Source organism: Sphaeramia orbicularis, chromosome 2 (genome assembly GCF_902148855.1).
Source record: "Sphaeramia orbicularis chromosome 2, fSphaOr1.1, whole genome shotgun sequence".
Taxonomy (NCBI): Eukaryota; Metazoa; Chordata; class Actinopteri; order Kurtiformes; family Apogonidae; genus Sphaeramia; species Sphaeramia orbicularis.
In genome coordinates this window covers 16,978,730-16,999,572 of record NC_043958.1, presented here as the reverse complement: position 1 = coordinate 16,999,572, position 20,843 = coordinate 16,978,730, and the positions used below count along the sequence as shown (strand labels likewise).

Here is a 20,843-nt window from a genome sequence, read left to right as displayed (position 1 = left end):
CTATTTAATACTTGATTAATGAATAACCTATACCTATAATTCTGGCACACCAGCTATAATAATTATTGCCTCATAAACCTAGAGGAATAAAGACAAGAGATGGAAGTTAGAGCTTAAGTTGCCATCACTGAGGCTGAGCGAGATGATGGCATTGTTTTTTGTTTTTTTCATTGAAGTACTGGCGGAGCCTGGTGGGTGGAGAGTAGATGTTGGTTTGTTCCCTGCAGCTGCTGTTTCAGAGAGCGGAGACGGATGTGTTAATCGTTACAGGGCTGGCAACTGAGCTGTCCTGCTACATGCTTTATAGGATGTGTGTTGCATGTAAACATACAGTACCACGGTAGGAAATTGTGACAAGATTGTGCATCATGTTTTTAATTCCTGGAGGGAGATGGTACATTACGGTTATAGTGCCAGATTTATCATGATCGCCTACACATCTTTGTTGCTTGAAATAAATGCCAATAATTGTTTGCCAATATTGATTCACCCAGGCTTTCTTAGTCCACTGTAGCTGCTGCTGTGTTGACCATTCATTACACAGGTTAGGGCATATTTGGAGCTGATGACATTATCAGATATTGAGGTTGAGGACGCTGTGTAATAGCTTTCTCCAAAGATGTAGCTCAACGACTAAATAATTCATCGCCTTCCAGGGGGGAAAATCTTTCTTTCCTATAATATTTGGTCTGGGCCATTAAATAATTCAGCCGCCTATCCATAAATTGTTTGTTCAATTGGTGACCTTTTCATGGGATTAAGGAAGCACAATAATAAATTCTTCAGAGACCTGGCATAACGAATGGTACAATTATGAAGCAGGATTGGATCGGATCGGTTGTCGCAGCCTGGTGTTGGTTGCTAAGTGACAGCAGGAACTTTTCCGCCCACTGTGTTTGCTGCTAAAGTCTGAGTGACTGAAAGGACAAAAACAATCACATTATGGCAGTCTAGACTTCGCATACGACCTGTTTGTGACTTCCTAAGTCTTTAACAGCCTGTCAGTCACTTACTGATGAAAGTGCTTCTTTAAGTTGTTTTTTTTTTTTTTCCATAGCTCACCTACCACCCCTATCCATTCTTATACTTCTGCGTGTACAAAGTTGGCAGAATTTTTGATCTTTTACTGAAATAAAAAAGCCTAGTGGAAGCTATGACAGTATAGTTTTCTTCTAAAGATAAAATGGAGGAGGTTAGGGGTGTGGTTTGTTCATGCAGATAAGCAGCTGCTCTTCTATTAATGTAGATGTCTTTTCTAGTACATTGCTTAAAGTAAAATACTTATTAGTAATATTTTACTTGACGATTTTGTTTTTCAATGAGGGAGGGTATTTCAGGTGGCAGCGCTCTGAGTCAGTGGGATTAGCTGTAGCCTTGTCTTCTTGTGTGAAAAGCAGGGTGCCAGCTTTAATGGGAAGGTAGCCCAGTGAACAGCTCGGACTCGCAGCGGCCAGCGCCTCCCCATCGACTCTCCACCTGGTCTTTGAGCACCTAGCTGGCCACAGACATGTCACTCCCGTCCTCCATCCTCTCCTCCTCCCTGTTTGTCTCCTCACTTTCTCCTGTCGCTCTGCTTTTTCGCCTCTTCTCTTGGTCTCATCTCTTCTCTACACCCTCCTTTTTCTCATTTTCAACTCCTTTTCCTCTCTATCTATCCATCCCGTGTCCCTGGCTGCCCTTCTTCCCTCCTCCCCCTTCTCCTCTCTTACCCCCGCCTCCATCCTAAAGCAGAGTAGCTAATGAAGAGCCCCATTTAGCCGGTGACTTTGGTTCAGTCAGACCTCCGTAGCGCCGGCCGGCCTCGGCTGCCGTGACTGGCTGTTGAGGCTCTGACATCACATAGGGGCCAGCTGTTGATTTGGCGCTGTCTCCAAGGCTGGCTGGCTTGATGGGTTGTGGCAGGTAGACTTCTGCTTGCACAGTACCCTCCCTCCCTCTGTCCTCCATCCATCCCTCCCTCCCTCCCTCTCTCACTCTCTCTCTCTCTTCCTTCCTCTCTCGCTCTCTTTGTGACACCCACTCTCCCTCACCCTTTCCCTTTACACTCCCCTCTCCCTGTCTTACACTCTCACACTGTCGAGCGAGCGTACAGGAGGCAGCAGGCAGCTGCCGAGGAGCGAGCTGGGAGGTGACTCCAGCCTCCTCTCCAGCAAATTGTGCCTCCTGTACAATGGAAACTAAGCGGTCGAGTAGCAGATGGGATGGAGGGCAGTGCTGCCGGGCAGGTAGGTCCTGCAACTTGGAGCCACTTTGTTAGTGAGCATCCACAAGCCTGTACTGATGTGTCATTTTATCTGGTTTTCCTTTCCCTGTCTTTAATATGTTTCTACTGTTTTCTGTTATTTCCATTTGAGGCTGTTGCTTTTTCTCCACTGTTCTGCTTTATTTTGGCAAAAGATGAGGGCATGTTCTGTTCATTGTTGTCAAAAAAAAGAAAAGAAATTGCTTTATACCAGCACTTGTTTCTCCACTTGTTTTTTAATGGCATGCCAGTAAGTCTGAAAGAAAGTGTGCTTTCCTTTTCTTTGGCTTGTTAAACTAAGCGCAACATCAGATTTGGTGTGCTGTCGGAGCCGTGCTACTCAGTGAGCTGAGCCAGAGCTTTTGAATCTTCTCGGTAGTTGCCAGAGCTGCTTCTGCTTTTCATTACGAGGATAATTAACCAAGATGAGCCAATAAGAGGCTTCGTTCTGCATTGTTTTTCAGCCAAGCTCACCCTCTGTCTCCCCTGTTTCCCTGTTTGTTCTGCAGGTGTTTTCTGCAAATGGACTTTTAATGACTCTGGCTGACTTTTTAAGTTATTCTCTCATAAGACTCCATAGATAAAAACTGCTAGACTTGCATGTTGGTTTTCTCTGTTTATTGTTTCTCCTTTAATTGCCCAGATTGATATTCCCTGGAAGCTTTCCTATGGGATAGGTAATGGATTACCTACATGCTCTGCTGTGGATTTAATTTATTAAAGCTGGCTGGCTGCGCCTGTGTTGCACCGTACCGCGCTCATACCGCCTTGTGCGACCTGGAGGCAGAGCGAGCAGTGCAATTAGAAGCTCATTTGTGCCTGTTTATGTTTTTTCTGTTAATTCAGTCTGAGCTATTACAAGCAGTTCCTTAAACTGACACTGCCTCAGTCGCCATGAAATTGAGCCAAGCTGTGTATGAAAGTGATATAATTTCATAGGCTTTACACTAATCGTTTTCTGGTCCAATTATATAGCTCCCCTGTCAGTGCTTTCCTTGCTTTGCAATTAGCAGAAATGGCTAGAAAATGGGAGATTAGTTACTCAGTTAAGCAAAACACTGAAATCAATTTTATTGCAGTGCCATGAGTGTGAACCAGCATCAGTAACCCAATTAACTGTTTATTTGATGCCTGATTTTATTAGCCAAGGTGCTTATCTGCACAACTTGCATACTGCTCAAGCCAACTCAGATTAATCTATGTTTTGGTGTGTTTTTTGAAGTCAGTAATTAATTTTGTGTCTATGTAATGTGTCTGTGCATTTTCCGTGTAGTTTCTTTTGGCTGAAATTTGCATTAATAGAACTCAAAAACACGAACAGGCAATTAGTAACCCACAGACATGGCATTACCTATTGGATTTGTGTCTCTGCTTTTACCACAGCGAAAAGAGCTCTGTTTAGTATTCTACATCTCTGCAGACAATATCCCAGCTGTTTGGCACCGCTTGTATGGTTGTCGTCTTTATGTGACAGTTGCAAAAGCTCATCACCAACAATGAAGGGAAAATAATATTTTTTGTATGCATAAGATGAGACCTTATGCAGAAAGATGCTACTCTTTGCGCAGAGGTTTCAAAATCATTGGAGGATTTTCCTCATGATCACACAGAAGCTGCAGGAGGTGATGGCTTTTTCCTTCTCCTCCTTCGTTTGACTCATCTGCTTGTACTCTACCGAGAATAGAGCTAGGGATAGAGTCGTAGATAGAGGGAGGGATTGAGGGTCCTTCACCTCTGGTTGAGCTGGTTAGAGCCCAGACAAGAGCCCTGATCCATGCGGAGCAGAGCAGAACAGAGCGGAGGTGTGGGAGAGAAAGGTCAGCCTTTTGCAAGAGAGAGGCAGAGGCAGGTGTCTATGTGTGTGTGTTTGTGCTTATGTGAAGGGGGAATAAAAGAAGTATAGTGGAGTGTTCCTGTTCAGTTGCTCCTGTGCTCATGCCATCACCAGTGGGCTCTTATATGCCTCACAGTGATTGAGAAATTTCTCATTAGCGTGCCATCAGACATAATTGTCGATGAGAGTAGTCCGTGAAGAGCCTGCTGTGTGATTAACTCCATTCAGTAGATGGCCAACCTTATGACCCCACTGTAGGTTTTGCAAGAATTAATCTCCTTCAACAATATACGTGCAAAGGAGAATGTGCATTTGCAGCTGAAGATATTTAAATAATCCCATTTCACTGCCATCTTTGGAATTGAGATAGTGCTTGCTTTTTTACTGCAAACAGTTTTTTTCATTGTAAGATTTGAAGCTTATCTGCATTTTAAATGCATTGCATACTTATTGTATACAGATGGCCAGGTTTGATAGATCTGTACATGTGTGTGCTGCTGTGTGAGTCTGCTGATATGCCGACGGGCAAGACGACAGAGGTGGTGTGAAGGGGCGGTGTGACACTGAACGATGCCTGAGGGAGCCTCTTTAAGGTTGCTGCGCTCTGCGGTGACTGTAATACCAATGAACCACTCCCTGTCAGCTACTGCACAATACTGGAGAAGGCACAGGCAGGCGGAGCATCTCTACAAGTTCCCTGCTGAATGTCTTTGTTAGAAAGAGTGTCTGCATTTGGGTGTTTTGCGGGCTCAAGCGCCCATCGAATGGGGATGTTTCCTTTTGTCCACATCTGTCAAAACATGTTTTTGAGTGTGCGTTGAATAGTGCACTATTAGCATGCATCGCAACAAATCTGTCTGCCTTCACCACTGTCCACACACATACACGCAGGCTCAGTGTGAAGTCCCGAAGCCAGCCAGCTAAGCTGCGGCTGCACTGTCCGCTCAGCACCACTGGTCATAAAACCTGGAGTGCCCACGGCCAGGCTCAGCCGCTTCGCTGTCAGAGTAACTCTTATACTCTGTGTGTGCACATTTGTGTGCGTATGTGCTGCAGGACCAGAACTGAATTACAGAACAGGTTCTACATTTTCCATTCCTTTCATTGAACAGGCACCCCTATTCGTAGCTGCTTGAACCGACACCTTTTCTATTTGCAATGAAGAGCAAGAAGGGAAAAACCTCAAACCACAGCACCAAGATGATGCTCCTGTCAGACTTCTTCAACCCTGAATGAAGTGCTAGGTACATTTAAGAAGAATAAGGACCCAAAAAAAGAACAAAAGATGGCTGTTTTTAACGCTGCTGTAAGAGCACCATGGAATGAGACTTACTGTAGGCATAAGCAGAACAAGTGATTTTTTTTTTTTTTTTTAGCCATTAAAATATGCAAATCACCCGACTACAGACTGTAAGTTCTATGTTTTGTATTGAGATGCAAGTAACCAAGTAAATAACATCAATATTGATGAGTGGAGCCTGCCGTTGGCATCCAGATTGCCGTCATCACCGTGCTTGTCAGTAGAAGGGAGAAACGCTACAGGCTGTTGTAGACATTTCCCTCACAAATGAACAAAGGTGTCACTTTGAAAAGATAGTATTTGGATCTCAAGCCTCATAAGGGGGCACTTAATGAGGTCAAGTGGCCGTATTTAGGCCCTTAGTGCTCACATTACTTGCATTTCTGCGAGGCGTTTCAAACAAAAGCCTACACTAACTAGTGATTGTTCATGGCATACCGCCCCCACCCATCATCATCTCAGTCTGCGGCTCTGGCTGCAGGCTGAAGTGTCAGAGAAGGAAGATTATAAAGTGAGCAGGGATTCCACTTGACCTTTTTGGCTGGCACAGGGGTCGCACTAAGACCAGGTTGGGAGCAGCAGCCAGGTCTTGGCACTGTTGGGTGCCAAAGTCAGCGTGGCACTTTGCCCACTCAGTGAGACACAGATTAGATGGGGTGGAAGCTGATGGAAATGCAGAGGTACAATGAAAAACACAAGCAAAGGGTCAGGAAAATACATAGCCAATCATTCAGGACATAATGCCATGTTTTAGAGGAGTAAGTTAGAAACAGTTCAACAGGAATAGACTACGAATACTAATATAGGTTAGGCTGTTACGCTTACTCATCATAATTCATTTTACTACATTTATTCAGTCCTTTTCTACAATATTTTATCAATAAATGCAGCTCTATAGTTGGTGTTTCCAGATGTCTGCCTTGCATAAGCCGTATCACCCTGTCATTCAGCGAGAAAGGAATTTGGTATAAAATTGTATGCCAGACGATTTGAAATTTATGTGCCACCAAATGGCAGAGGATTTTGAGCTGAGAAATGCTATCTTCCCCTGCTGCTCTGTGAATTCCTAATGCTTGGTTTTTACGAGGTTGGCAGGGGTGCCTTCTCCTGTTGCCTCCGCCGCGCTCCCATCACTGCACTCATCCATTATTTATGGCACATAGGCACGCATAGGCCCAGAAATACACTTTCAATTTACCACACACTTTTCACTCTTGACTGACACACACAAATATTTCAGAGTTGCTGACATCCTGAATGCTGTCAGTCCATGTGACCTCTGTGTCAGCGGCCTCGCCTTTGACCCCTCCCACCCTCAACACCATCATGTTAACCCGGTGCCTCTCTTTGCAGCAGGTCAGCAGGGGTCATGAGGGTGTCGGAGGCCCCGGTTGCTGTTCGGAGCAGCTGAAGCAGACATGGGCAAAGAAGTCTTGGATGGCATCGGTAGGCTCCGCCTCATCGACTTCACCAGCCACTTCCTCCTTCGCCACAACCACCACTGGCTACGCAACAAGTATGTGTGTCTTTTTTAATTTTTATTAATCATAGTGAGTTAGCAAGTGACACTGAGAACATCATTCTGTGTCACTGAAAATGACAAAAGGGAAACAAAAGCTTTAAAAAGAGGGGAAAAAAATTAAATAGAAGGAAAAAATACACCATCAGATGATTTTTTACACTTACAGAACAGCACTCAGACATCTGCCACAGGGGGCGCCATCATTCATAGTACATCCATACAATTATAGTGAGATATTTTTTACATTTGCACTTAAGTGTATAAAAGCAATTTAAACATCCCCAGATTTCAATAAAACGATATTTGTAAATACAAGTGCAATACCTTATTTCCATGAATCACTATTAGCAGAAGGTTGCACCAATATTAAGAGTTAATATAAGGCTTCTCTTCTGTAAATGTTGAATTTAAGGGGAAATAATTGGTCAAAAAACCGCCCAAACTTTTTATACCTAGTTTGATGTTCAGTTCTACATTTTTTTTTTTTTTAATTAATTGCCTTGAGTTTGATGGTTAGCATATCAAGTGAATTTATTTTGGTATTTATTATTTTGACTTCAATGGTCAGTTCAATTATTCTAATTATTAATATTATTTGCTTCTTCCTGCTCTAAACTAGTGGAATGTTCTTAAATAAATTCACGGTCATTAAATGAACTATATAAAACATCAAGTACATTTTTACTGCTCTTTTTAACATGAAACACTAAAATAGGAAGTTAAAATCAATAGGATAAACATAGAAGGTTAAACATATTAAACACAATGTTTATTCTAATAGGCATGATTGGTCGTATCCTGAACTGTCATCTTCCGTCCTATAATAGCAGCATCCACTGATGAAAGCACATAGCCATCATTACACAGAGTAGATTACCCATAATATGACACTACGATATTAGAGTCATAAATATTTTTTAAAAATATCTGCTGATGCCTGTTTTCATTTTCACTCGCTCAAGACCAATTTCCGACTTCCTCCATTCCCAGACGTTCCCTTAATGTATCACTAAGGATCAAATGATGATCCATATTACTTATGCAGTGGAAGCATCAGGGATTCAAAGAGGCACACACTGCAATTACTGCACCTCAGCCATAGAGACGAACGAGATGCTAAAATCTGAATGCATCAAAGTCTGCAGTCAAATTTTAGTCCCATGATGAAATGTGTTTGGAAGAATGAGTGATTTGGTGAGGGACAAAATAGCTATCCGTCACAAGCTCAGCTCTTGAAAATATCTGTCCAATATTGAAAACCTTCTGCAGTCCACTCAAGAGACTTCACTCATCAAAATGTCAGGAGCAGACACTAAATATTCAAAGGCGTGCACAACACTCTGGAGTATTAAGCTGTTTTCCTTCAGAATGTAAAAATAATGTAAAGCAGCAGCTGCCATTGCTTTTGTCAAACCTCTGACAGGTCATTGAAATTCAACATATGATTCTCCAGTGACTGGCTAAATTTTAGCTAACCTCTTAGCCCTGCACACCACTGAATAAGTGGTACGTCTGGCTGGCGGACCTCGCTAGAAGTCAATTACTGTGACATAGAGGAATTGGTTGCCACCTTTTTAAGAGCCGCTCCTGCTCGCTGTCTCAGCTCTTTTGGGACGAAGATAAACAATCAAGTTTGAGCCAGACACGCTTGCTGCTCCGAGATCAGATAGGAAAATGGCTGTGATCACTGCCGAGCAAATAGGTTGAGGCCTCTCTGATGGCTGAAGGCTGGAACACACACGCTGTCACGTACACACTCAAGCACAGAGTAAGCGCTGTCATGTGTGGATCCAGTTTTGATGTGCATAGTGAACTTGATGAGCCCATTTCTAATTAACCTATTAATCATAGCTCTCATGTACCAGATGTCTGCCCTCCCTTCTTGTGCATGTGTGTTTCACTGCATGGGGCCTGACTGCATAATTAGGCCATATCAGCAGGATGAACTCACACCATGACTTCAACATAGGGAGGTCATGGCATTACATAGATACTTTCTGCATTGAATCACAGGTGCAAAAGCAACACATATTCATGGATCTGCACCAGCATTTTTTTGTAAGTATTTCAAAAAGGATGTTTTCATCCTGCAGAACTGAGCTAACATCATCACAAGTATCCTACATGTTTTATGCACAGTCTTTGCACCACATTCCTTAATCTGGGTCTTCACTGAAGTAAAATCTGCACACTGTAGCTGTGCCAGCATTGTGCATAGAACCACATTACAAGTTAATACACAGCTCTTTACATCTTAAAATAATTCCCTCTCATCAGTAGACCTGTCACAGTTATTACATAATCATCATATCGGCATATTTGAGATAATTGTGATTATTTTACATAATCATAATGATCATCTCCATTCACCTCTATAAAAATAGATAAGTGAAACCATTAGAAATTACTTATTTTCTCCCTTATTTTAAAGTTTGGACATTTTATTATGATTTGGCTGTAATCTTGCTGCACCATTTTCTTTTTCTGCTCTGACTTCAATGTATAATTAGCATTGCACTGGTTTACTTTAATTTTGTACTGTGGTTACATTTCATTAATGGGCTTTGCTTTGTTTATTTAAGCCATATCATGTCTGCCGATTTCATATTCACCTGTTTTTAATAATAAAAGACAGAAATATGATTAATTTGTTTTGAATGTTTAGAAATATATTTCATTGCATGTTTATTCATTGTGTGGCCTTAAGTTAAGAAAAAAAGCAATGATCTTGTTAATGACAATTATTTATGTCAAATGTCAACTGACATTTCAATATCTAACCTATCACGCTTTCCCAGTAAGACACAACACTTCCTGCACAACAGTGAAATCTAAGTTTCAGACTTAAGTTGTTTTGTTGGTGCTAATCATAGAAATATCTCACAAGATTTTGAACTCACATGTGAAAACTGTCATTTTGTCCAATCATTTGTCTATCTTTTGTTCTCACATAACAGCTGCCAAACTGCTAGGCTTAGAGGGAAACAAATGATTGGCCATTTTCTCTTTGCTAGAGGACTGCCTTGGGTATTCAGACATGGTTGGAGATCATTAAATTAGCAACAGCTCCATTTTTTTAAGGTGTAGGTTTAAGGTTAGTGTAGGTGTTGAGCTATTTAATGTGATGTAAACCTATGGTGTATATAAACTAAATCCAACATAACAATGCCAAGAGTAATGGCTACAAGAACCTCTCCAAAATAATAGTGAATACACGGGTGTCCTTCCAAAATAATGGCCACTAGACACTCTCCTCTAACAAACACATGGGTCACAGACAAGGGCAGGTGTTTGGCTGCCACCTCAATCTAATGATTGTCAATGCAAATGATTAAACTTCAGTATGTTGGTTTTCTATTGTGATTGAAAGTCATCATGTAAACTGACCCTTATGGACCTGTTTTCTGTCTTTCAGGTTCTGTGTATTCACCGACATCTCCCAGTAAGACTTTGCAATGAGAATGTCCGATACAGTAGACAGTGAAACGATGAAGGTTTCCGAAGTTGCAGACAGAGTATCGTCTCCAAAAGACAATGCCACCAAGTCAGAGACTTCTGACCACAGCCAGAGCAGAAGAGATGAACACGGCAGCAACAATAAGAGGGATGTACAGGTAATGAACAATGGAGCATCTTTCGTTAAAGAAATGCATGAGATGCAGATCGTTTCCTCGGTCCAACTCACAAACCTCTAATTAGTAAAGTTCGAGATGTCAGCAGCCTGAATGGACCCACAGTGAGTTGAGGACTCCTGACATCTCACCAAACATTTTCACTTTTTCCACACTTACCTTCATGAAAATTCACTAGCAGTCAGCGTCAAACAGCAACTGCCCTGGGGATCTCCTGTCACCTGCGGCATTTCGAGATGATTTCCCCCATCGCGTCAGCCAGCACAATTGTTCCTGAAAAGTATAATCTGCACAGACTAAAATAATAATGTGGGACCTGACTCTAAATTGACACAGCATCGAGGTCAGTTAAAGTGAGACTCCTCACTCCTGTCTGCTGGAAACGAAAGAGTTCAAACTTGAATCTGGTAGCCTAGCATTACACATGTTTCTTATGGCACATTTAAAGTAGTAAAGTCTGCTGGGTATTTAGTAGAAATGAGAATGGTTTCAGTGAAGCTGCTAATTAATTAGGTCTCTATGTCATTTGCAACAATTGTACTTTGGGACCATGTGAAATTTGCACTTGTTAATTTTGCTTTTTAATTAAACAGGTGCTAACAAGTTTGTATTGACTGAGGAATTTGCACTAAAATATGAAAATGGAATCAACAATGTGAAATCTGATCAAATATGGCCAAGGAAATGAAATCAACAAAAGAAAAAAGAATTGTCTCTTTGGCTGTAGCCTAAAAATAGGATTCAGGCCAATCTGGCCTTGTGGTCGGAGGCAGGCAGAGAGAGAGGGAGTCAGGCAGGCAGATAATCTGGAGCTCAAATCCTGGCTTATCTACCAACTTCCTGTGTCTATGTTACCCTAAGGAACAGAATGACACCAGCATGGGGGAGCTGCAGTGGAGAGAAGAGCAGCAGAGAGGTCTGGAGAGGAGGACAGGCAGAAGAAAAAGAATATGCAATTGACAGAACCGGAGGGGGGAAAAAGAAAAAAAATATGGTGCCACTGGCCATATTTCAGTGTCATGTGTCAATTTTTCAAACAATACTGGCTGTATTTATTTTAAAGTCTGGTCCATCCAGTACTAGATGGAGCAGACAGAATTTTCAGTCTAACATTTGACAGAAGACAGCTGTCCTTCGACAAATTAACCATTGTTCAGTTCAACACATTTGGACGCTTAGCTGCTACAGTTACTTGATTCAGTGTGTGATCATCAATACATTTTGCTATTCCTTTCTCAGCTGATACTGAACATTAGCAGCTTTGTTCAAAAGTAATGGTGATTTTGTCTGTATAATATCAGAAAACAATGCAAATTGCTCTGTGAAAATGCTCTCAGCCCAGATGTCCCCACATCTGAGAAAGAACAGCCAAAGACAAGCTGGCCTTTGTGACTGAAAAATCACACAAAAGCTTGATTAGTTACCAAAATAGTTGCCCACAAATAGCTTCAGCATTACACTTAAGTTTTTGGAGTCGTAGTTAATTTGCCATTTTATTGCAGTGACCACTTTTGACCACAGGAGGAGCCACACAAAAATTATACAGTCTTGATTTACACTTGGCAGTTTTTTTTTAGAAATGCAGTTACCAAACAGCTCAGTTAAACTGCAAACATTTACTTAAGAGTTTTAGTGAGGTAACCAAGACTTTCATAATAATGATCAGTGTACATTTTTATCAAACAGTAGTTTATGTAATCTTTGTCACTAGTTGTGTCTATCAAGAGTAACAATAGATGTAATTAAATGCATCATGAAATTGTGTGGAATTCTTTCTGATATGTCTCAGATACAAATCTGCAGATAAGATAATATACAATGTGTCCATAAAGTTTCTTTATAGTTTAACACATTTTTTACAAAAGCAAATGAATAGACAAATCAGTGGAAATTATTACCAAATGAAAAGTAGATATTGCGTTTTTTTTGCCTCATTTAATAGACCTCTATATGGGCAGCATTAGTTGCATGAAGCACATCAAGACGGTACTGGATTTCTTGCCATGTTGGCTGTAGCATGGCCTCATCAGTGGTTTTAATTGTGTCAGTGATTTTTTTTTTTGATTCAGGTCGTTGATGTCCTGTATCTTTGTTCGATGCACAATATCTTTAACGTAACCCCATAGAAAGAAATCCAGGGGTGTGATATGTGGTGACCGAGGTGTCCAAGGAATTGGGCCATCCCTTCCAGTCCACCGGCCTGGAAATATTTGATTTAGGAACCCACCAACATGCAGTCCCCAATGTGGTGGTGCACTATCTACCTGGAAAATGTCGGTTGGTTGAAGGTCATCCAGTTGTGGTGCCACATTCAGTCAAAAGGTCAAGGTGAACATTTGCAGTAACTGATGTCTCATTGAAGAAAAATGGACCAATGCAGTGTTATTAAAAACTCTGATAACCACTGAGTATATAGAACAAATCTGATTAATATAGCTCATCAGTTGCTTTTGTAATGCATTTTTGAAATTGTAAAGAGATTTTGCAGACACCTTGTATTAAATTTTTACTTGGGTTTTGTTCTATGGCTAATTAAGGGGATATAATGTCATGAACATGTGGCCAACTGAAACCTCTACTTACATATTATAGTTTTATAGCAGGATCTGTGTAGTCACTATGGACTCTTGTTTCCTCACATTTTCCAGACCTAATAGCAGTTATCCTACATCTTTTCCTCAAATTCACCATGGCATAATTGTTCTGTGGTCTCAGGAATGCCAAGATATGCTTACGGCACTGAAGCCCCTGACCTTTCCGCCTGTAATTTGCAGCAGCAGAGGAGGTGAAGCTAATTCTGTCGTTCTATGCGAGGGCATCGGTTAAACGCCTGAAATGTTCATTGTGGGAGAAATAGAGGCGATGTAGGGAAAGTGGGATGGGGGGAGGTAAGAATCAGGGAAGGGGGCGACGGTAGCTTGCAGAAAAGCATTCCGACAGAGAAAGGGTGGGGGGAGACTGGGTGACTTTGCCACCATCTGCCTCCAGCTCTGCCGCTCTGTCCTCTGCGGCAGGACAGGTGGCTGGTGGCCGGCCTACTTCTGCTGACTTCAGCCCTTTCCCTCTCCCCCTTCCCCATTCCTTTATCTCCTGCCGGCATTGTTCATTCCCCACCGGCCCCATGCCGCTCAATTAGCTGGTGTAGCGGTGCGCTCACAGTCCCAGCCCACTCCCCCTCCTCCCCCCTTCCTCCTCTACATCCATATTACCTGATATAGAAAGGGGCGAGGCAGGTCACAGGCATTGGAGATGGGCGAACAGCGGTCCATTTCAATTTTTTATAGCTGTTATTTGGCCCTCGAGCTCAATGAGGGAGGGGAGGGGTTGTCCTTTTGATTTTTAGAGGACAGGTGGGAAGGACAGAGCTGTGTGTGTGTATGTGTGTGTGCGCACATGTGTGTGTACACGCATGGTGGGATTAGGAAGCAAAGAACTGGGCTCTGTTACAATTTAGGCTGAAATGGCTCCTGCCAGGTCTCACCCCTCCCTTCCTCGGTTCCTCTGTGCATGCTACTGAGAGACCTTCTGTTTATACATACACACACACATACAGCCACCAGTGCGTGAAGCGCACAGGCACTAGGCTGTCTCACACACTGTTGGGCGGCTGGTCTCTCTGCTTTCTGCATCTCACCTCCAGCGCTTGGGTCTGATTCACATGACAGCTAAATGGAGCTGGGAGCAACGCATAAAACTGACCTGAGTCTCGTACAGCCAAATGTCTGCCTTTTGTTTTTCTGCAGTGTGTGCACATGTGACGGCGTGTGTAAAGATGGGGCCCTACAGTGCAGCCACTTAGGTAGCATATGCTCTGCAAAAATTAATTCATGCTCTTCGGAAATGGTGATTGTTCAACTTGAGGTTCTATGCTGCCAAAAGAACATTTTGCTTTATTTGTGCAGATCAGTGTTGATCAATTTAGTTTTGAGCTCTTCAGTTTAGTAGGCAAGTGTATGAATTGTAAAACATCAGCACTGTAGAAAGGTTACATATATTTGATATTTCTGTCTTGAATTGTTTTGAATTGCCTGAGCTCTTTTGCAGAGCTGGCGCATGCATGCACAAAATGTAGGCCGTTCATATTTAATTCAAACCTTCTGCACTTTTTTTTTTTTTTTTAACAATCCTGTTTTCCCCCAACTTCTGTGGTTTTGTTTGATATTTCTGTGCACTTTTTCCCGCACCATTCCCCTACCTATGGACAGCCTGTGAAGTACTCTAAGGTACGGTACACTCAACATGCATGAAGGATGCTGCACCCTGTTTCATGTGCACTTGGATTGCGTTGTTTGCTTGGATTGAGTTGGAACTTGTACCTGTATTTGCTGTCAAACAAAGTTGTATCCTGCACAGTGTTTTGCTGAAGATGTCAAAACTGCGTCATTGGAATACTTTTAGATGCCATTTTATGAATGATCATGAAGCGTTGTGTCTGGTTTGTTTATGTCTGACAAGAAAATTGGGTATTTCCGTTGTGCTTGCTGCATTGCTGGAAGAAATGAGAAGGCTTCGGTGTTTGTGATGATGCTCTCTCCATTTTATATTTTAATTGAGTCGATCTGCAGCCACAGGTCTACAGTCATCTTACCAGTTCTCAGTATAGTCCTCCAGGAAAAGAATCGTCAGCTAAAATGTGAAACAAGTAGCCGTGTTTCCATCAGCATATTTTTTATGTGCATTTTGAAGTTTTCACGCTTGCTTGAGATGGGTTTTGCCTTTTTCACAAAAGACCTAATGCGCTTAATGGAAAAACTAAATGCCTAATAAGTTTTGACGTAGCTAACATTTAGCTCATATGACTGCTCAACTGTTTCCCCATCACCTTCCTGAGTAATGCTGGAGTTGAAAGGGTATGTGAGGATTGAAGATCCCAAATTATTCCTTTTGTATTATCCATGAAACATTAAAGTCATTTTAATTGGAAGACTGCAGCACAGTCATCACCTCCCTGTAACTCTACACAGTCTCACAGTTTGATGTTTTACTTCAAACCAGCTAATGGTAAATTTTTTTTGTTTTTACTTCACTTCAATTTCACTTAAAAGCTATATGGAAACACGGTTAAAGAAACTCTGATTTGCTTGCAAGACTTGATTGTGTTCGCTGGCTGTTGTAGTTTTATTTTGCCTTGCTTGTGAGGGCTTGTCACTGTGACGTGATCATACTGATGCAGTTGAGTGCGTGCATGGTTTTAACTGTGCCCACCTACCTGCACCCCAGTCCAACGCCAGGCTAAAGCTCGTGCGGAGCCTGGCAGTGTGTGAGGAGTCCTTTCCTTCCCCTATTCCTGAGCCTTCAGCAGCACCTCAGGTAAAAACCTCCCTTTAGACACACACTGAATGCAATGCAACCAGACTCTCTTCACAGGAAGTGAATTGCAATTTCCTTTAGTTAAAGGCTGAAAAATCCACCTGAGTCATCTCATAATGACCAGTCTGACGTACAGTAGGTGGTAGTTCATTTTCCTACAGGCCCACATGAAAAGTGTTGGAATGCTGCCCTGGGATTCTTCATTTCAGCTCATTACAGTTGAACAGTTAGACCTCTGATGCTTGATTAGCATCCTTCGTCTGACAGTTATGATTAAATACGTGGCTGCTGCAGCCTGATGGAAACATCACATTATCAGAACAGAAAGCATAGAGCTCCAGCAGCGAACCAGCCTTTAGTTTGCTTAATCAACTCTTCTTTTACACCATTTCTCTAGGCAAAGTCCCCCTCTGATCAAACTTTCTCCATTACATGCCATTCTGCACCGCTCCTGGCATGAATTCATACACACTCATGTACACACAGGTGTGCCGGCTTCAGGCATTTCAGCCAGTCAGCACCGAGCTCCATAACCAGAGGGCGGTGTTATTCCCACAACAGTCTCGCATCGTCTGCACTCACACGACGTCCTGTATTACTGCCATCAATCATGTCGAGGAAATTACAATTTCCACACGTCAGCTACAGAGAGCTGTGGAGCGCTCTAATTGAATACTCCTGATATTTCCCCCGCTACTGTTATTGGGCCTGGAGTCGAGACTTCTCTGAACAGAGCTCTGCGGCAAACTAACCTAGAGGGGCGAGGTAAAGCAATAAAGAGAGGAGTTAGTGAGTACACATTCAGCTGTAACATCACTGATGCCCCTTCAAATATCTTGATTTTTTTTTTTTTTTTTTTTAAAGGGGGGTGGGTTTTGCGAGTAAAATCGAAACATGCCTCTCCCACTGTGCATCCAATTGATATCCATCTACTGTCAAATGTGAGGATAAACAAAGGGCTCTATGGATCTATGGACAGCTCATTCAAGAACAGCAGGCTGTCCAAACCGCCACTGAAATCCTGAAAAACTACATCTGCCCTTGCATTGTATGCCTGGCTGTCAATTTCAATCAATGGCCAATAGTCAAAGGCCTTTGAATGCAGCCTGTACTTTTTGTTTTAGACTGACAGCATGTTCATTACATATTCAGAAGACCATCATTTTCATGCTGTTTTTCCTTTATCTTGAGGTAAATGGATGTCAGGAAACAAATGAGGCAGCTCGCAACAGCTGCACATCAACCAAGCGCCTTCCATGTGATGCCGAGGGTGGCATTAAGCAGCAAACATCACTGCGTCTTGCCAGAAAAACCTTTTTGCTTTGACAAACACACACACACAAACTCACTGTCAGCCCCGCAACACACCGACCGACACTCATTTTCTCTTTCTCCCCGTCTCACTCAGGCAATTAGTCAGTCGCGTTCCTCATTAGCATATTACATTTTCACTTATATTCCAAGCATCTTAAAACCACGGAGAATGTAGCATCTCATTATCATGCCTCGCAGCTGTTACAGGGATCAAACCTGTGACCTTTTGGTTATGAGCTGCTCTGCCGTCACTAGGTCACCCTGCCACTCTGGCTGCCTCCTCTCACTCATTCATTCACTTTTCGAGCACATGCACAGACTCTCTGATGTTAGCTTTGCAGGGTTGTGTTTAATCCACTTATGGTGAACTGGCAACCCCTCTCTTCTATTCAGCTTTTCCTTTCAGCCTTTGTAGAATCGCCTGAAAAGCAAATCAGATACTTCTGAGTCGAGTGTGGGAGTAGGAGTGTATCGGGGTGTGTGTGTGTGTGTGTGTGTGTGTGGCACCGTCAGACTAGGACCAGGAAGTGCATAACTGGGGGTAAACCAAGGCCACTTTTAATAGATCTCACAAAATACAACGGCAGACTTCCAGCCAGATTTGAGCTCAGTCGATTTTTAGGAATCATTACAGTTTGGGGGGTGGGGGGGGGTTACAACAAGCTCCTCATTCTGGTGAATTTTAAGTAAAAAAATGTGCTGTGTTATTTAATTTTGGGCTCAAATTCATGTATTATTCAGGTGTTTAATAAAAACAAGCTAATCTAGCAGATTAATTGCCATAGTGATTTGGAATTCAGAGACGCAGGCGCAGTATTACTGGCAAGGTCTGTCTGGGAAGGTTTCAATGATAAACCAGTAGAGTTTAAGTGTCTTACAGTGGCCTCTTTTGCCAGTGCTTTTCACTAATTAACCTAGAACCCCAGGCAAGATTGTAGAGAATGAAATGCCTCATATTTAATGCCTCCTTCCTAAATTAATGTCTCATAACAGACCTAGGTCACGCTAAGCATTTGAAGCTTCTCTAAAGTGCTGACCTTAAATTGTGTTGTACTCGACTCGCGTGTGGGAACCACTGCAAGCCCCCCATATCAGTTAATTTGGGGCCATGTGGTAAACGCATGAAGATTTTTTAATAATAAATGCTCATACATCTAATTGTGCTTCGAAGCGTGACACATCAATTGCTGTAATTTATTCTTCCATTAACAGGATGGATTCCCTCTTCAGCCCTTTGAAAAGGAAGAACGAGCTGCAAAGGACCAAGCTGAGAAAGAGCACAGCTGTGACAAGGTGGACAAACCAGAGAAAACACCACGAAAAATGCTGTCAAGAGGTAAGGACTCATAAAATTCTAATACACTAATTTTCATTAAGCACTCTGATTTCCATTATTTTTTGTTTAGTCAACTTTGGTAGCAAATTATGGTTAAAAATATCCTTTACACCAGCCTGGTGAGAGCAATGTCAGTCCAACAGATTTGTAATTGCAGTAGCAGGAGCCACACTGAAATATTTCCATTAATGCCTCAGCTTTCTTTACATTATAAACACCTGGGGCCTCATTTATAAACATTGCTTACTCCCAAAAAAGATGTGTGTGCTGCTTCTAATGCAGAAATCTGAATTTATACATTGCAAAGTTAACAGCAGAATGTGTGCACCTCTCCCAACAAAAAAAAGCCTTATAGATTGTAAATATGTATTGATAGCATTCCGGTAACTGTGTAGCTGGTGACAGGAAAGGCCAAGTACTGAACGAAGCCAAATGGTGTAATGATACTTATCACACAATCTATGTCACTCAGCCAAATTACAGACTTCTAATAATTATATCCTTTACCATGACATAAGGAACATTCAATTCTAAACTTTTTTTTTTTTTTTTTTTTTCTTTTTTTTTTTTTCAGGGCAGTGTGTCCCCCCAGTTTGTCCAAAAGCACTTCTCCGTTTTAAATGATATCTCATTATGGGCCGATAATTGGCGTGATTCAGTTAATTGCGACAAGCTCAAGGTGTGAAGCAATTATATGGATTCCCACAGGCGATTGAAGGTGTCTGCTTCCCTCTGTGGAGCAACACCACTGATGAGGCAGCCTCCAATTATAGAAACCCAGACACTCACAGGGGGGAGGGGGAGGCTCCGATGTCCCCTGACTCCCACTCGAGGGTCCCTATCCTTTCTTGGTGCACAGGAACACATTTTTTGGTGTCAGCTTCGTTATCTGACCACTTTTTCATTTCTTAAATGGTTGAGCTGGCAGCGCTCACCAGTGCTGTTACATGCTGCCAGATATCAGATTTTTTTTTTTTCACTTTACCAATAGCAATCAGAAAACATGCAGTCCTCTCCAATGTCACCCGAAGTGACGTTTTCTCTTTTGAGATCTGACTTGGCTGAGTGACACGCTGATTAATTTGCATATCAATATTCACAATGGGCGTTTGATTAACTGTTTATTGTTAATTTAGGGAGTTAACAGGGTGGAACGTTTCATTTTTCTCAAGAAAATTACATTTAGTTGCTATGTCAATGTTTCATCATTCAGGATATTTTAGATAATCTCCCTGCCTGTGAAAATATAGCAAGTAGTGCATGGTTTTATAAATGAGGTGCTTGACACCCAGTTTTAAAGGCTGAGTCATTTCCACTGATCAAAATTTATGTTTCTCTTGATTAGATTCCAGTCAAGACTACACAGATTCAACAGGCATAGATCTCCATGAGTTCCTCGTCAACACACTGAAGGGCAATCCAAGGTATACTCAACAAATACATCAGAATTAACTGTCTACTACAGCTCAAACCTTTCACATCTGAGCCCTGATTTCTACATTTCCTTTTCAGGGATCGAATCATGCTACTGAAGCTAGAACAAGACATCTTGGACTTCATCAGCAATAATGAGTGAGAAATATTTACGAACACAATCCAAGTCATTTGCGTCATTCATTATTGGGAATGAAAAACTTGTCAACACAGATTCCTACAGTTCATGTAGTTGAGATAACAGAATTCTCTTGAACACGAGTGCAGACATTTCCCATACTTTGAGATGGGCTTTGCTTGAAGTCACACAATTAAGCCAAACAGCTGTTCTTTGTGCCAGCTGTTTCAGTAATGATTGCTCTGTGGAGTTTACAGCCCTGTTTGGTTCATGGAGTCATTTCATATGAATTCTCTGAACTTTGACACTATGATGGTGATCAGAATCTATATTGGATTTTTATAGAATATTCAGTCTGGATTACTGTTACTAATGAAGTCATGCTTTTCCAGAGGGTTTAAAGTGCCCTCCAGTGAACTCAGAAGCACCTTGAAACACTTTGGAAACAGTCCCACAGGCAGCTGTTGCCTTACATGGTAAAATGACAAGGTCACTGCCTGGTGATCCAGACATATTGTAGCCCTGTCTGTGCCCGTGATATATTCACAAACCTCATCTAGACTGGGATTTTGAGTTTTTCCAATGGAACAACTTAAATAATTGAACTAATTTACTACAGATCCATATACTGATGGAGAAGGCAGTGTATCATTCAAAAATATTTGATACCAGTACAAATACTGAATCCTTAGCTTCAATATCAGTTCCTAAAGACTACTTTTATACTAGTTTATGTACCTATTTTCCATTTTAACTAAAAAGAAAATTAGATTGCACATTACAGTATTAAGTGTTTATACT

General features: G+C 41.9%; 2 protein-coding genes across 9 annotated transcripts in view; one reads left to right on the top strand and one right to left on the bottom strand.

The window, feature by feature from the left end:
* Positions 1-20,843, bottom strand: part of LOC115434446 (ly6/PLAUR domain-containing protein 6-like) — a 1,359,089-nt gene that overhangs the window by 165,273 nt on the left and 1,172,973 nt on the right.
* r3hdm1 (R3H domain containing 1) overlaps positions 1-20,843 on the top strand; it is a 50,065-nt gene that overhangs the window by 1,114 nt on the left and 28,108 nt on the right. For 6 of the 9 annotated variants that reach the window (XR_003937526.1, XM_030156346.1, XM_030156339.1 and 3 more), the window contains exons 2-6: positions 6,730-6,892; positions 10,314-10,512; positions 18,367-18,490; positions 19,836-19,914; positions 20,003-20,062. Coding sequence is in view for 8 of the 9 variants with exons in the window: in XM_030156346.1 (XP_030012206.1) it covers positions 10,354-10,512; positions 18,367-18,490; positions 19,836-19,914; positions 20,003-20,062 (422 nt within the window). In the remaining variant the exon portion in view is untranslated. Of the gene's footprint in view, positions 1-2,064; positions 2,226-6,729; positions 6,893-10,313; positions 10,513-18,366; positions 18,491-19,835; positions 19,915-20,002; positions 20,063-20,843 lie in introns of those variants that run through there. The other 3 variants (XM_030156333.1, XM_030156324.1, XM_030156315.1) reach the window with 3 other exon arrangements.